Genomic DNA, 18,386 nt, shown 5'->3' with positions numbered 1-18,386 from the left:
TGCTGTATAATCGATGTCAGCGATCTGTTACCAGAGAGAGACTCTGCGTCGGCCACGCACGCTCCGCCCCCCTATACGCGTTACGTCGAGCGTAATGCTCCTTTGACTTCCTCGGTAGGGGTCTACCGAGGAAGTCAAAGGAGCATTACGCTCGACGTAACGCGTATAGGGGGGCGGAGCGTGCGTGGCCGACGCAGAGTCTCTCTCTGGTAACAGATCGCTGACATCGATTATACAGCAGGCACAGCTGAGTGCCCGACAAATGTGAGTTGATCTGCCTTTCTCTAATAAAGCATACCCTCATTAGTAAGCGGAGAGCACTAGATTTCTTCATCTGTTTTCTATATGTCCCGGGATCCCTCGAGGTGCAATATAGTGTGGCTCTTTCCTGGAAGTCTGATCAATGATACATGTGATTGCTGGCCCGTTTGGGTCCTTCAGAAAGGTGAGAGGCTGATTCACCTGGTGGAGGGATTCACTATATTGGTGATTACAAGTTGTTTTCATCACTGGATTTTCTTCATCTGAACACGGGACACTCTTTATATCATTTTATTGGAAGCACACACATTGCTATGTGCCTTATGAACTGGATATGATTTATTGTCATCACTTTTTGATTTTATATTTCTGGCGCATCACATTTTTGTATGATTTATAGTTTATTGTGATTTGTGAAACACGATTGGTGCATGCTGCCGGACACCACTATTGATTTATAAGTTCACACACCTGATTTATGCACAGTGAATTGGTGTTGAGTTAATTTATCACATATAATAGGTTTGCGCTGATAGTTTTTTTGTATCTCTGAAAACCCAATTTAGGCTTGGCCTATCAGAAGCCGTTAAGGACGAGCTCGCCCGAGCGGATCTACCAAAAACCCTGGATGCATTAATACAACTCAGTATTACCATAGATAGAAGACTACGAGAAAGAAAGGCTGAGAAAATGGGAATGCCATTATCCGTTTCCTCTCGGATTTCGGCCGTTGACCCCGTTCCTATGGAGGTAGGAACCATACGCCCACCTCTATCAACTATGGAAAAAGCCAAAAGACGATATGAAAATCTCTGCTTGTACTGTGCATCCCCAGATCACAAGATAAATGTCTGTCCCCTAGTCAACAAAAAGAAGGGTGAGTGTTCACATGTCCTCCTAGGGGGATTGACAACTTCATTCACTAACCCTTACATTTTTGTTTGACATTACAGTGGGACCAGAACAGGATTACTACTAAGGCCATGATTGACACAGGATCTTGTGGAAATTATATTGATATATGTTTTGCTGCTTCAAATAAAATTCCTATTATTTCTAAACTTAAACCTGTCTCAGTAAGTCTTATTACCGGTGTTCCGTTATCCTCTGGTCCGATCACCGATCAGACACAAGCACTTCTAGTCACTATTAACGAGTCTCATAGGGAGACTACTACCTTCGATTTAATACCTTCACCCCACTTTCCCATTGTGTTGGGACTTCCCTGGTTACACACACACCAACCAACCATAGATTGGAAGGAACGGTCCTTGGCCTTCCTCTCTTGTTATTGCGAGGATACGTGTAACCTCCCGTCTTCCGGGAAGATTCTGTCTATGGTGACAGATGAGATTGCACCACTATGTTATCAGGATCTTTCTGAGGTTTTTCTTGAGAAAAATGCTCAAGCATTACCTCCTCATCGAGACTATGATTGTAGCATTGATCTACTCCCAAATAGCAAATTGCCGCTCGGTCATGTTTATCCTCTTTCACAGGATGAACTTTCCCATCTCAAAACCTATTTGGATGAGAATTTGGAAAAAGGTTTTATTAGACCTTCCACTTCTTCCACAGCAGCAGGACTCTTTTTTGTTCGCAATAAGGACTCAAGTCTCAGACCTATCATCGACTACAGGAAATTGAATGCTATCACAATAAAAGATCGCTATCCTCTACCGCTTATCCCTGAGCTCATTGAGCAGGTGCGTGGAGCTACCTATTTTTCAAAATTGGACCTGAAAGGAGCATACAATCTCATTCGAATCCGTGATGGACACGAGTGGAAGACTGCATTCAGAACCAGATACGGATTGTTCGAATATCTTGTGATGCCATTCGGGCTATGCAACGCCCCTGCAGTTTTCCAACGATTTATAAACGATATTTTTAAAGACTTACTAGATGTCTGTGTTGTGGTATATCTGGACGATATACTTATATATTCACGATCCCTGTCTGAACACATAAGACATGTAAGACTTGTACTATCGAGATTGCTTGCACATAACCTTTATGTGAAACTGAAGAAATGCTTGTTTCATAAAGACGAGGTACTCTTTCTAGGCTACATCATATCCAAAACAGGAATCGAGATGGACATGAGTAAAATATCCTGCAGTCAGGATTGGCCTACACCAACCACACGCAAGGCGCTACAGCGATTCCTGGGATTTTCACATTTCTACAGGAAGTTCATTAAAAACTTTTCTGCTATTGTGAGACCCCTCACACAGCTCACTAGCATAAAAAAAACATTCAAATGGTCAGAAGAAGCCAATAAAGCTTTTCACTTGTTAAAGACAAGGTTTACTTCCGCTCCCATATTACGCCATCCAGACCCATCCCTCCAATACATTCTGGAGGTAGATGCGTCAAACATGGCAGTAGGAGCAATACTCTCCCAACGACCAACCCACACTTCACCACTTCATCCAGTCGCCTTTTTTTCTAAATCCCTAAGCAGTCCCGAGATAAATTACCCCGTGGGTGAAAAGGAACTGCTTGCTATAAAATTGGCTCTGGAGAATTGGCGACATTTACTCGAAGGTACCCAATTACCAATAATTATATACACGGACCATAAAAACCTCCAATATCTTCAGACTAGCAAAACTCTCTCGCACCGACAGGTACGATGGTCACTATTCTTTCTAAGGTTTAACTTCCTAGTGACTTACACACCTGCAGATAAGAACAAAAAGGCGGATGCACTATCACGACTAACTGAAGAAAACTACTTTGAAATCCCTTCCGTTCCTATAATACCTCACAAACGCATTATTGGAGTTGTCCGTTCCTTGAAGGAAGAGGTTTTGCATGGTATAAGTTTGGATTCACCCCCACCACAACTAAATACTGATGCAGAAGGCTTCCTCTACTACAACGACAAACTTTACATACCACCTACCCTACGCACCAAGATCTTGGAATTATCTCATGATGTGCCTATGGCAGGACATATGGGTATGACAAAGACTCTTAATTTGATTTCCCGGCAATTCTGGTGGCCTGACATGAAAACATCTATACAAAAATTCGTCTCTTCATGCAATGTCTGTGCCAGGTCCAAAATTGACACTACGAGACCATCCGGTCTACTATGCAGTCTACCAATACCCCAAACTCCATGGGAAGTTTTGTCCTTGGACTTCATCGTAGAATTGCCTCTTTCCAAAGGATTTAATACCATCTTGGTGTCAGTGGACCATCTGACAAAGATGGCACATTTCATTGCTATTCGCAGACTACCTTCGTCCAAACAAACGGCAGAACTCCTGATGAAACATGTCTTTAGATTACATGGTATCCCAAAAACTCTTCTGTCTGACCGTGGATCCCAATTTATTTCTAAGTTCTGGCAAGAACTATGTCACATACTACGGATCGAGCGGAAGCTCACTTCTCCTTACCATCCGCAGACCAACGGACAGACTGAAAGAGTCAACCAATGCATCGAGCAGTATTTACGTTGTTACACTTCTTACCAACAGGATGATTGGGTGGATCTTCTCCCTCTGGCAGAATTTGCCTACAACAACGCAACCCACAGTACAACCAAGCAGAGTCCGTTCTACTTGAACTATGGGTTTCATCCCTCTATTCTTCCACCACGCATCCTTCCTTCAAACAACCCAGTAGCCTCAGACTATCTTACCCAAATAAAGGATTCTCTGGGTTTATTAAATACTACCATTGCACATGCTCACAGTCAACAAAAGAAGTACTATGATCTTCGGAGAAGACCTTCTCCACAGTACACTATCGGGGACCTCGTTTGGCTCTCAACAAAAAATTTAAGACTGAAGATCCCTAGCAAAAAGCTTGGACCTCTGTTCTTGGGACCTTTCCCAATCAAAAAACTTATTGGAAAAGCTGCAGTACAGCTTACATTGCCAATAGACCTAAAAATCCATCCCATTTTCCATGTGTCGCTACTGAAGCCCCATGTTCCGGACCAAGGAATAAGGCCTAATATTCCACCTCCGCCTCCTGTACAAGTTGAAGGTGGAGAAGAATACGAGATAAAAGAGATTCTGGATTCTCGTATCTACAGAAGAAGACTTCAGTACTTGGTTAGATGGAAGAACAATGGGCCCCAAGACGACACCTGGCTAAACACCTCTGAAATACATGCCCCTAGATTAATCCGCAATTTTCATGCGAGATACCCAGACAAACCAGCTCCAGAGGCCTTCAGGAGCCGGCCTTAAGGGGGGGGGTATTGTATTGTTCCGGTACCTTTGGTACCCTAAATTACTCTTTTCACAAGTGTATGCGCCCCACCATTCTCTTTTGGAAAGGTGCGCATACACCTTTAAGACTGAAGCTGTCATCACTCAGCGCCGGACTAGATGGCTATTTAAATCGCCGGTTCTCACTCACATGTGTTCGTTCAAACACCCTTACCTGGATGCTAACTTGGCTTGAAGCTTTCGTGCTTGCAAGCATACCTCGCTGACGGAACCTCGCTGCGCTGATCCCTGCATCCCGCTTCCGGATCATCCGCTCCTCCTGAACCAACCTTTGGCTGTATTGCTATTAGTGCTAAGTACCCCGCAGGGGAACCCTCTATAAACTTATACTAAGCTTACACTATCTAGCTCTGCATAGTAAAGACTATTTATCACATCTGCATATCTAGATTGCTAGCTCTTGAGACTACTGCTACTTATTCCTGCACTGGGTTGATCTCTCTTGTATGTCCACCTGCTACTCTGTCATCTGCTACCATACATGATTGCTAAACCTACCTGCATCCATCTGCTACTGTCTTACCTTCAAGTGTCTGTCACCTACCACCTCCACTCAACCTGTCTCTTAAATCTTCATCACTGTGTTACTACATACATAAAGTCACTCTAGGAACCAGCTTGTTGAGTGTGTGTATTTACTAGCTGAATTAAGACCTTCCACACATGATGAGTCATTGAGGTTGGGAATGGTATCTCAGCATCTCTCTTACATGACTACTGAAGTGGAATATTTCTGCAGCTGAAAATCCACACCATACATGAAACGCAGGAGCGTTACACAGAGGTAATCAAATACCACCAAAAGAAAGCTCTATTTGTGTAAAAAATATGACAAAAATGTCATATGGGTACAGCGTTGCTTGACCGCGTAATTGTCATTGAACCTGTGACAGCGCTGAAAGCTGAAAATTGACCTGGGCAGGAAGGAGCTGAAAGTGCCCAATATTGAAGGGGTTTATAACAACCAGACTGTGTGGCTGCTGGAATCCCAACAGTTGATGTCTCCTGTCCTCCCAGGAGCTGACGTCTCCTGTCCTGCCAGGAGCTGATGTCGCCTGTCCTCCCAGGAGCTGACGTCTCCTGTCCTCCCAGCAGCTGACGTCTCCTGTCCTCCCAGCAGCTGACGTCGCCTGTCCTCCCAGCAACTGACGTATCCTGTCCTCCCACCAGCTGACGTCTCCTGTCCTCCCAGCAGCTGACGTCTCCTGTCCTCCCAGCAGCTGACGTCTCCTGTCCTCCCAGCAGCTGACGTATCCTGTCCTCCCAGCAGCTGACGTCTCCTGTCCTCCCAGCAGCTGACGTCTCCTGTCCTCCCAGCAGCTGACGTCTCCTGTCCTCCCAGCAGCCGACGTCTCCTGTCCTCCCAGCAGCCGACGTCTCCTGTCCTCCCAGCAGCCGACGTCTCCTGTCCTTCCAGCAGCCGACGTCTCCTGTCCTCCCACCAGCTGACGTCTCCTGTCCTCCCAGCAGCTGACGTCTCCTGTCCTCCCAGGAGCTGACGTCTCCTGTCCTCCCAGCACCTGACGTATCCTGTCCTCCCACCAGCTGACGTCTCCTGTCCTCCCAGCAGCTGATGTCTCCTGTCCTCCCAGCAGCTAATGTCTCCTTTCCTCCCAGCAGCTGATATCGCCTGTCCTCCCAGCAGCTGATGTCTCCTGTCCTCCTAGCAGTTGATGTCTCCTGTCCTCCTAGCAGCTTATATCGCCTGTCCTCCTAACAGCTGATATCGCCTGTCCTCCTAACAGCTGATATCGCCTCTCCTCCCAGCAGCTGATGTCTCCTGTCCTCCTAGCAGCTTATATCGCCTGTCCTCCTAACAGCTGATATCGCCTGTCCTCCTAACAGCTGATATCGCCTCTCCTCCCAGCAGCTGATGTCTCCTGTCCTCCTAGCAGCTGATATCGCCTGTCCTTCCAGCAGCTGATGTCTCCTGTCCTCCTAGCAGCTGATATCGCCTGTCCTCCTAACAGCTGATATCGCCTGTCCTCCCAGCAGCTGATGTCTCCTGTCCTCCCAGGAGCTGATGTCGCCTGTCCTCCCAGCAGCTGATGTCTCCTGTCCTCCTAACAGCTGATGTCTCCTGTCCTCCTAGCAGCTGATATCGCCTGTCCTCCTAGCAGCTGATATCGCCTGTCCTCCTAACAGCTGATATCGCCTGTCCTCCCAGCAGCTGATATCGCCTTTCCTCCCAGCAGCTGACGTCTCCTGTCCTCCTAGCAGCTGACATCACCTGTCCTCCCAGCAGCTGATGTCGTCTATCAGTGTCCAGCTCCCCATACCCTTTGTCTGACAATCTCTTGCCTGTTCATCTTAAAAATGGTCAGCTCCCACTGACTTTAGTAAGGTTCGGATTAATATTCAGAACTTAGAAGCAGTTCAGTGAACATCTAGAAAACTGTACCCAGGGATAATCTACTCATCCCTACACCCCTCTGTGAGTTCTCTGATGTATAATAACGTGTGATTTCCGTGTAAAACTTTTTCCGCACTCGGGACAGGAATACGGCCTCTCCCCCGTGTGCAATTTCTGATGTCTAACAAGGTCTGATTTTTCTGAAAAACATTTCCCGCACTCAGGACACAAATATGGCTTCTCCCCCGTGTGGGATCTCAGATGTTTAACAAGGTGTGATTTATCTATAAAACACTTCCCACACTCTGGGCAGGAATACGGCCTCTCTCTCGTGTGAGATCTCTGATGTCTAACAAGAGCTGAACTCTGTGAAAAACATTTCCCACACTTGGGACAGGAATACAGCTTATCCCCTGTGTGAGATTGCTGATGTCTAACAAGAATTGATTTTTGTGAAAAACATTTCCCACACTCAGGGCAGGAATATGGCTTTTCCCCCGTGTGAGACCTCTGATGTGTAACTAGGGCTGATTTCCGATTAAAACATTTACCGCACTCAGAACAGGAATGTAGCTTCCCACCCATGTGGGATCTCTCATGTGTAACTAGGCCTGATTTCCGACTAAAACAATTCCCGCACTCAGAACAGGAATAAAGCTTCTCACCCGTGTGAGATATCTGATGTACAGTAAGACTTAATTCAGAGCTAAAACTTTCCCCGCATTCAGGACAGAAACATTTCTCCTCCCCCTGAATTCCGCCACCATCCCTCACAGTACGAGGTTCCCCAGAGTCAGAGGGATTTGATGGTCCATCCACACTGTGAATTCCTCCATCCATAGCTGAGCTCATTGTCTTTTCTCCTGCACAATCTCTTGTGATGTCCTTGTCTTCTATTTTACAGCTTAGAGATAAAGCGAGACGATCCTTTGAGGGTTTCTCAATGGCGTGTCCTGGAAAAATATAAAAACATGGTCAATAGATACAATAAGATTTCTTCACCTAAATCAAGGTTCCATCTGAATCAGGTAGGGTTGAGCGAGCAGATGTTCTCTGTGGATGTTCCAACCAGCTGTGACTTCCACTCTTTAGTAAAAAGGATCTTTGGTCCTCCTCCCAGATGACTTCTACATTTATATAGCCTTGTCAAAACAGCAGGAACCAATGGGGACTCGGAAGTGCATGCTCTTCACACAACCACAGGTCTAGGCACTGATCTGATCTAGGCACTGTGATCTCTGATAAAGAAGAGGTTCAAACTTCATACTTGCAGACCTTTTAGCAAAAGAATAAGTGGCCGTGGGCCTAGGCTTCAGGTGACCATACTGTCCAGGCAGACTGGGTGTAAGGAAGTATGTCCATGCAAAAAGTAGGATTTTAAAACCACTTAAGCCCCGGAAGATTTTACCCCCTTCCTGACCAGGGCCTATTTTGCGATTCGGCACTGCATGAATTTAATGGACAATTGCGCGGTCATGCAACGCTGTACCCAAATGAAATTGATGTCATTTTTTTCCCCACAAACAGAGCTTTCTTTTGGTGGTATTTGATCACCTGTGCGATTTTCACTTTTTGCGCTATAAACAAAGAGCGTAAATTTTGAAAAAACAACAATATTTTTCACATTTTCTTATATGAGATTCCCAAAAAACAAAATGTAAAAATCAAAATATTTTAACATTTTAGGCCAATTTGTTTTCTGCTAAATATGTTTGGTAAAAAAAAAAAAAAAAAAAAATCACAAAAAGCGGATTTTGATTGGTTTGAGCAAAAGTTATTGCGTTGTCTAACTAAGGAGAAGATTTTTGTCATTTTTTTTTTTTTTTCAACGAGTAATGGCGGTGATCTGCGATTTGTTTTGCGGGACTGCGACATTGCGGCGGACAGATTGGACCCTTGACTGACATTTTTGACACTTTTGGGAGTACCAGTGACATTAGTACAGTAATCAGTGCTAAAAATATGCACTGTTACTGTAAAAATGACACTGGCAGGGATGTGGCTGTTTGTGTAACAACAGAGTAATACGATCCTGCATAGCAGGACCGTATGATCTCTGTTCTTACACAGGAGAGAGTGACAGGCGGCTTTGTTTATATCAGCCGCCTGCCTTTCTCCCTCTCCACCCGACGATCGCGAGTGACCGACGGACATCAGGTCCGCCAGTCACACGCGCGGGGGGGGGGGGGGGCCGCGCCTCCAGCGGCACGTGCTCGCCCCCTAGAGCCTCACAGGCTAGTGACGTGCCCCTATGTCACTTTGCCTGTGAGAGGCTGACTGCCGCCGTATATAGTCATGCGGCAGTCGGCAAGTGGTTAAACAGAACAAGAACACTGGAGAGAGCTTTCACCAGTATTTCTTCCTGGAAAGATAAATGTTTCAGTTTTTATGTTACTATTTGTTTCAGCCCAGGCAAAATTTTATCTTAAAATTTTGGTAGAAGTCTGCTCGAAGAATAGGGACCAACCTACAAAAGGCACAATCTGTATTATTATTATCTGTGCTACTAAACTAGGAAAGAAACACGATCTAATATTGCCAGATATTCCCCAGAATCGACATAAATCATGTGCGAGTACACAAATTGTGTCTTCAGCACCTAGAAGGGGGTTTTTCTGAGAGAGGAGAAGATCTAAAATGCAGGATGGGTATCAGTAACTAATACTAACCTATTATTGGCTGATAACACCCATCTCCCTCACTACTCTGGGCCAATCAGTGTGCAGGAACAGATCAAAGATAACAGAAGAATATATTATGGCTCACCTGTGCTGATCTCTGTAGGAATGTCCTCTTCTTTGATGTTCCTCGTCATTCCAGCCTCCTCCGTATATTGCTGATCATCCCTCACATACCTCTCTTCTACTTCACCCTCAACTTTCATGTTCATCAGATCTTCACCCTAAACCAACAGAATGGCAGAAAATAACATCTGTAATATAGAAGTATTTATGATGTGCGATCACATAGAAAATATCATCTTGTAGAGTCCACACATCGTCTCCACGTGTCAGAGTGTTCAATCACTTTATGTTCCCGACCCTCAACTCAACCCACCTGATGATGGTGAGGGATGGTGTGACCTTCCTGTGTGGAATCCCGGGAATACAGAGGACGGGGACATCTCTCTGGTGGGTTTGTGTCATTAGGTGACTCCATCTTAACGTCCTTGTAGCGATCCTTGTGTCCTTCAGAATGTTTCTTCATCGCTCCATACTCCTCATCCTCCTCTTTATACTCTTCTTTAACAACAATATTATCATCCCTGAGGTTTCCACTCTGAAAATGTAATAAAACATTCATTGTAACAAACATGCTGTGTATAAACCAGAACTACCAATAATTGTCAATCATCTACCTGATGATGGTGAGGGATGGTGGGACCTTCCTGTGTGGAATCCCGGGAATACAGAGGACGGGGACATCTCTCTGGTGGGTTCCTGTAGTTGGGTGACTCCACCATGGTGTCCTGGTACAGATCTTTGTATTCTTTTAGAAACTTTGACTCCTCCATCACCTCATTCTCATTATCCTCCTCCTGTATTTCTACTTTAATATGATCTTTAGAATCTCTCAGGTTTCCACTCTGATAATATAATAAAAATGACATCAATGGTAACAATGCAGATAATGTACAGATCCTAATGATACTATCAGTGATTGTTCCTCATCTACCTGATGATGGTGAGGGATGCTGTGACCTTCCTGTGTGGAATCACGGGAATACAGAGGACGGGGACATCTCTCTGGTGGGTTCCCATTACTGGATCCATCTGTAGGAAACACATACACTGACTGAATACATTGTTTCTATGTGTTTATCAGATGATGGGGGATCTAGGTGGACCCTCCGTACTGCTCTCTCCTTTACAATAAAGTCTCCTCTTACCTGGTGATGTGAGGGGCGGCTGATTGTCCATCATGACGTCCTTGTAGAGATCCTTGTGTCCTTCTAAATACTCCCACTCCTCCATGGAGAAATAGACAGTGACATCCTGACACCTTATAGGAACCTGACACACACAATGATACAGTCACCATCCAGACACATCCCTTGTCTGTTACTGGATAATGTCCCAGAATTCCCAGCACCACTCACCTCTCCTGTCAGCAGCTCCATCATCTTACTGATGACTTTTAGAATCTTCTTATTGATGTTTATCTCAAGTGCCAGGGATCGAAGTGGAGGCACTGTGATGGTCATATGATCTCCAGACTTCACAGGAGGAAAATACTATTTTAAGCAAAAACAATAATATCATGTCACATTCCCAGAATCCTCCTCACCTCCCTGATCAGGTCTGTGTTTTATTATTAGAGATAAGAGTGATATCATGTGACCTCCCAGAATCCTCCTCACCTCTCCGGTCAGCAGGTAGATGATCTCTAGGGTGAGGTTCAGTATCTTCTCAGTCATGTGACTCCGGGCCTCCTCCATCCTCATCCGTGCCGCCATTTGATCTATACAGGTCTCCTTGTAGACGGATAACTTTGGTAAATGAATGGAAGAATTTTTTGGATGGTATTGGTCACGCAATACTATGATGTCTATGTGATGGGGGGGTGGGGGGAGATAATAGGAGGGTTGCTGTACATTTAATAACTACTGTCCCCCATTGGAACATATTTAGTGTGAACTGTCTAGTATTGGTTATAATTTGGAAGTCCAGGACCCTCTTGGCTGGCAGGATCAGATATTCCCTTTTCCCTATTGGGTTGGTATTGTTTTTAACAGCTTTGCTTCATTTTACATGGTATCCTGGAATATATCACTTAACCAATGAGACTGTAAGATGGTTAGGGTTGACAGCCCTGTAAGATCTGAAAAATAAGTGCTGGTGGGGTGGGAGGGCCATCACTGACCTAGAGACACCCCCCCCCCTTCAGGATCTAGCTGAACCCTACAGCCTGACTACCCTACTTCAGCGACACTACCCCTTCAGAGGTTCCTAAAGTCTTTCCACTCTATTAACCCCTCAACATCCACTGCCCTACTGACTGAGAATGTCCACACTGCCCTACTGACACGATCCACTGCTACTGACTGACACCATCCACTTTTGAGATAAGCTAAGTTTGTATTTTTACAGGGACGTTTGTTCTATTATATATTACTACGTTTTTCTTACTAAAATAGTGCTGAACCCCGGTGACCTCTTTCATGTTGTTCAGGTAGATCTCCACCTCTTCAAGGTTGCCTACCCTTGCTTTAGAGGATTATATTACCAGAATTTAATTCCAAAATTAAGGAAATGTTCTGACCCTGAAGGGATTAATCTAGGTTTCCACACTATATATGTGTGTATCATCATCTGCTGGACATAAAAGACGTCACAGTGACTATGGAGGAAGAGGACGGACATGACGGAGGGGGGGGTACTGGGTGTAAATAGAAAATAAGCTCTTATTACCTCCTCTGCTGCCACTTCCAGCAATGTCTCCTCTCTACTTTCCGCCCAACTCACCTCTCACCCGGAACTTCCTATTTATACCTGATGTTACTTCCTGTCTGTACCCAACACAACTTCCTGTCTGTCTTCCATAGAGACTTTCTGCCTGGGTAAAAGTGAGATCACCACTCTGTGGACCTCAGAGGAACTGCATGCCCGAGAAGCATCTCGTAGTGTTAACTAGTGATGGGAAGTTCGAATCTTTTAAATGAATCAGTTAATTTCGAGTCACTCACTGAAATGAACCGATTCATGAATCGATTCTTCGGTTCACTTGCTGAGTCTGCTGACAAGCAAGTGAACTGAAGCTCCGACTCAACTCTATTCAAATGAGCTGAATCAGAAGAGTGACTCATACGTTCGGCACCTCTCTGGCGATGTTTTATTTGATATAGCTCCTCCTTGGTTTAGAGCTGTCTCAAGCCTATGTGTCAGACACAATACACTGTCAGATTAGCCAGCATTATCACGTTCAGGACTTCAGGTGACTGAGCTGTATATATTTAAAGCAGGTTTCTGTGCATGTGAACTGCATTCTGATGGGCCAACTTCACAGTTAAAGCGGAGTTCCACCCTGGATTTTTTTTTTTTTTTTTTTTTAATACCCCCGGGACAGTCAGGGCTAGTACATTCCACAATGGCTAGCCTCTGATCTGTCCCGGGTTGCACTTACCTGTTAGGACAAATACTTACCTTGCAAACGTCTTGTCCAGCGCTGCCATCTCAGATGTGGGCAGCTTGAAGCCAGCGAGATCCCCTTCGGCGTCTTCTTCCGCCTTCTTTGGTCCCACAATGCTCTGCGCCGACCCCGACGTCACTTCCGGGTCGCGCGCGTCATCCCTCTACAGCTTCTGGGCATGCCCAGAAGCTGTTTAGAAGGGGATGACGCGCGCGACCCGGAACTGACGTCGGGGCCGGTGCAGGCGCAATGATTCCTGAGAGCTATGACGTTCAGCTCCCAGGAATCATTACAGAGCCAGGAAGTGACGACGGGCCGCGGCCGAGGAAGGAGGAAGAAGGAAGTAAGGTAAGTATTTTTTCTTCGCTACGAGGTAAGTAAAAAAAAAAAAAATATGCGATTATCCATTTCTTTTTCAGGTGACCCGGAGCGAGAAGATGGAGGTAAGTATAAAAATAGGGTGGAACTCCACTTTAACATTGCCAGCTATCAGATTTGTCCAGTTTTTACAGCGCATGCACAGGAATAACGATCAGATTTTACTACTGTGTGGGTACTTCGCCCACAGTAATAAAATTTGATCGTTATTCCTGTGCATGCGCTGTAAAAACCGGACAAATCTGATAGCTGGCAATGTTAACTGTGAAGTTGGCCCATCAGAATGCAGTTCACATGCACAGAAACCTGCTTTTCATTTATACAGCTGTATGTGCTGGTGATGAACGGTTCTTTTAGTGTACTGTGTTCTAGCAGAGACCGACTCATGTGTTCTGATTCTTTTGACTCAGTAACTGGTGTACTGAACAACTCAGTGAAATGATTCGACTCTTCACTCTGAACGGTTCAATACAAGCTTGTTTCTGGCCAGTTCTTCAGTGTCAGTGTGCTGATTGGTTAAAGGGAGGAGCTGAGCTCCTCACTCTAGGATCATATTACCATCAGCCCAGACCACGAGACCAGCTCTCCTTCACTGAATACTGAACTGTTTCATACCGAGTCATTCAGGAAGAAGAACCGAGTCATCCAGTTCACTGAAAAGAATCGATTCAAAAGAACGATTCGTTCATGAACTGGACATCACTAGTGTTAACACGGCCTTGTGTGTACTGTATATCCTTATAGACTCCACTCCCACCAAGGGATAGAAATATATTACTGCCTAGTCCAGCCTTTCTCAGCCAGGGTTCCTCGAAAGGTTTCTAGGGGTTCCTTGAGCAATCACCATTTTCTGTCTCTCAGCAACAACTGACATCAATGACCTGTAAAGGGGGGGAAGGGGGGGGCACAGTCTTCACACTAATGGTGAAGTAAGGATGTCCTTCTCCACCTGATCTTACTGAATATAAGAGGGTCCTTCTTTCATTGGTCACCAATGATATAGGGAGTCCTTCTTCCACTGGTCATTGTAACGGAACCGCGACCCACACTGTGTTTGTGGACTTCCGTCAGAATACCGCTTCCTCCAGTCTGAACATAGATATCAGATATTCTAGCCGCCCCCCCCCCCCCCCCCCATACAAAACTAGACAGAACTTAGCTTGTATAGAACTGGGACTAACAACACAAACAGTATTCTACTTTCCCACCAGTAACTAATAGATGACAATGATTCAATCAACCTGAGCCAATTAACTAGCAGACTGCCGCCATTGAGCTCCTGAAGTACAATACATGTTATTATAAGTGTAATCACAGAACCCACAGTAGATAACAGGTGAGTAAATCAGCATATTGAACAATGTGTGGAAGACACATTGGTTGAGCTGATGATACAGAGGTGGGTTGAGCTGATGATATTAGCATCTGCTATGAGTCTAACTGTGCAAAGCAGTCTCTAATTGGCAATAGGCAGCTAGGCCTTAACATGGAACAGAGGCCAATGTGATTAGCTCTTGCAATAAACACGTTCAGAATCAAACAGGCCAGGAATAGTCTTCATATATTTCTTGAGATATATTGTTGATCAATATTACTGTCCCATGTGAAGTAATCCAAACCATATTCTCAGTGTCCATTAGGTACCTGCCCATCATTTCCTTGGTCACCCCGTGTCCCTAATAGACCTCTCTAAGGTAAGCTGTGTTCCACGGACCCCTCCAACCAAAGTGACTCCCGTCACAGTCACCAATATAAGGGACCACTGCACTGACCACTGATAAAAGGAGGACCTTCTTCCATTTGTCACCAATGTAAGGGACCACTACACTAACCACTGATATAAGGGGTCCTTCCCCCATTAGTCAGCAATGTAAGGGATCACTACACTGATCACTAATATAAGGGGGTCCTCCTCTCAATGTTAAGCAATGTAAGAGACCACTACACTGACCACTGATATAAGGTGGTCATTCTCCCATTGATCACCATGAAAGGGACCACTACACTGACTATTAATATAAGGGGTCCTTCTCCTACTGATCACTAATATAAGGCACCACTGCAACACTAACCACTGATATAAAAGTATCCTTCTCCCATTGGTCAACAATATAAGGGACCACTACACTGACTATTGATATAAAGGGGTACCTCTCCCATTGGTCACCAATGTAAGGGACCACTACACTGATTATTGATATAGAGGGGTACCTCTGCCATTGGTCACCAATGTAAGGGACCACTACACTGATATAAGGGGATCCTTCTCCCATTGACCACCAAATAAGGAACTACTACACTGACCACTGATCTGAGGGGTCGCTTCTTCCATTGGCTACAAAAGTAAAAGACCACTACGCTGTCCACTGACATAAGGGAGTCCTTCTTCCATTGGTCACCAAAGTAAGGGACCACTACATTGACCACTGACATAAGGGGGTCCTTCTCCCATTTGTCCCCAAAAGAAGAGACCATTACACTGATCACTAGGACTGAGCTCTAGGCTCGAACTGAATATCAACTCTTCAGACGTTAGGAGAGTGTCTGAAATTAAGATGGATAAACATTATACAATTTTTGTCGTTCAATTCCCTTTAGATCTACCTTCAACTACAGAATGTAGTGCGAGGACCTTCCTGATTGTATACAATTCGAAAGTGTTTAAGTTTGACCCCATATTATTTGTTTTTCCTAAATCCAAAGGAAAGTTGTACAAGAAAATTGTATAAAAATTGTATAGTGTGTAGCAGAGGCGTAACTAGAACCTTCAGGGCCCGGGTGCAAGAAACCATGAAGGGCCCCCCCGGACCCCTGGCCGGGGCCCTTCCCTTCAAGCCTGGGGTTCTTCCCACTGATCCTTGGGCCCTTTACTCCCGATGTGGGGCCCTTTTGTTACGGTCCCGCAGCGAGACCCTTTCACAAGTTCTGCAGTGGGCCCCCTTCCCGCCATCCTTGGGCCTCCGGACGGTGGTGGAATGCCAGGGCCCAGTTGCAAGTGTGACCTTTGCGATCCTGAAAGTTCACCCCCTGGTGTCCATCAGAAAAGGAAGAAGCTGGTAAATTACATATTTACTGACCCCTTCCTGGTTTTCTATTGTGACACATCCCCTGCAGCAGCCGGCAGTAAAGGGGAGGGAGCACAGTGGGGGGGGGGGGGGGGACCAGGGGAGCACACAAGGGAGCACACAGGGACCCAGAGATAGCAGAACACAAGTGAACTGGATAGGAGGGGTGGCGGGGGCAGCATGCAGAGGAACCAATCTCCTCCATTTTCCTCCTGCAGCTACAGGAGGAAAAAGGAGGACAGTGATTTCTCTACATGCTGCCCCCCCCTCTTATCAAGGTATACAGGGGAGCCGCATGGAGCCCCTGCAACCCCTGTAGTTACGCCCCTGGTGTGTAGCCAGCTTTAGTGTGATGTGTTTGTCCAAGACAAAGCTGAGGCTGTTGTGGGAAGAGATACATTTAGTAGTGCTATTAGTACAGCTGTTGCTTAGGCTGGTTGTTAGGGAGCCAGCAACTGCCAGTGTCCTAGCAACCCGTGATGTATCCTCCTCCGGACCATTCAGCTGTGAACTGGGAATTCTTGACTGACGGATGATGTTATCAATGGGTCTGGTGCAAAAAATAAAAAAAAGTCATGGGCTGCCCCCCAAAAATAATTCCGGATCCACTTCCAAGCATACAGCCTGCCATATTTCTACTGTTTCTCTATGACAGCTTTCTGCTTCAACGGTCCTTGGGGCACTTTCACACTGGTTTGCGCCAGTAAAATGCCTGGAGCACTTTTGCAGCGTTTGCTGCGGTGGGCGGTCCGGAATTGGTTAAGGATATGCTTCTTGTGGAATCACGCCCATTTTAAAGGGTAACTCCACTTTCGTGGGGAAAAAAAAATAGCAAATAAAGGAAAAACAATATAGCGTATACAACGGCGACACAAATCATATTTTAATTGAATGTTATTAAAAATGATCTTTCCTTTTCAATCTGCAGCTGTTGTATTTTCTGAAAATGCAATACAATATGGCCGCCTGGAGCTGCTCTGTACACAGAATGTATACTGACCACACCCCCAGAAACATAATTTCTTGCTTGTGTGATTGGCTCACCAATTTTCGCAGAAGTCTGCACTAAGATACAAGTCAGATTTCTGGCATCCCCTGCAACAAAAATGTCATGTTTAGTGAGATACTCCCAATAGGAACACGTCTAAAGGGATGCAGGTCCAGCAGATTTCCTCATTAGTGCTCTGCAGCTGCCACAGCTGTTAGATAATTATGAAACCACTCCAATTAGAGCCACTCAGCACAGAGGAACAAACAATGATTTCTTCAGAATAACAAAAGGTAGGAATCTGCAACAAAGTTTGTTACAATCCTTGTAATGTACAGAGATCACCCAGAGGGGAATGTTTTTTTCTCAACAAAAGTGGAGTTACGCTTTAAATTATTGCTCCACCCCAAATTAAAGTACATTCTCCTCCTACAATGGCTTGCTGGGCACACAGCGAAAAAAAAAAAAAAAAAAAAGGCGTCCCTGGAAACTTTTTGAAATGTTGGCAACTGATGCATTCTGGCCACTTTTTAACCACTTGCCGACCAGCCGCCGTCAAAATACAGCGGCAGGTTCCCGTGTACCTGTACAGCGGTTCGCAGGAGCAATACTGGGGGCGCACGCGCCGCTGGAGACTCACACCCGCTACAGGGGAAGCTGATGCACAGGACCGGTGGACCGCGATTGCCGCCGGGCACCCGCGATCGATCCCTGTGAAGAGAGAACGGCAGTCTACTGTTGTAAACACTTCAGACCGTTGTTCTCTCTGGAATGAACACAGAGCTCCTGTGTTTCTCCTATTTAGGATCATAGGTCTTTGTGTTGATTCCACAAGCCCACCCCCCTCACAGTTAGAAAGCACCCCCTAGGGACACATTTAACCATTTGATCGCCCCTGGGTTAACCCCTTCCCTGCCAGTGTCATTATTACAGTGACAGTGCATATGTTTGGCACT

At 45.5% G+C, this 18,386-nt stretch overlaps 1 protein-coding gene across 1 annotated transcript in view; it reads right to left on the bottom strand.

Moving 5' to 3' along the window:
• LOC309550683 (uncharacterized protein) overlaps positions 1–18,386 on the bottom strand; it is a 3,164,715-nt gene that overhangs the window by 2,758,200 nt on the left and 388,129 nt on the right. Inside the window, exons 2-6 of the mRNA XM_082251018.1 lie at positions 11,231–11,359; positions 10,970–11,104; positions 10,760–10,883; positions 10,546–10,643; positions 10,229–10,456 (exon numbers count right to left, since the gene is read on the bottom strand). Of these exons, the coding sequence (XP_082107144.1) occupies positions 10,229–10,456; positions 10,546–10,643; positions 10,760–10,883; positions 10,970–11,104; positions 11,231–11,326 (681 nt within the window). The 5' untranslated portion in view covers positions 11,327–11,359. The remainder of the gene's footprint in view (positions 1–10,228; positions 10,457–10,545; positions 10,644–10,759; positions 10,884–10,969; positions 11,105–11,230; positions 11,360–18,386) is intronic.

Source organism: Pelophylax lessonae, assembly GCF_965119305.1.
Source record: "Pelophylax lessonae genome assembly, chromosome: 3".
NCBI lineage: Eukaryota > Metazoa > Chordata > Amphibia > Anura > Ranidae > Pelophylax > Pelophylax lessonae.
The sequence above is the reverse complement of the archived record's forward strand: the minus strand, read 5'-3'. Positions and strand labels throughout refer to the sequence as shown.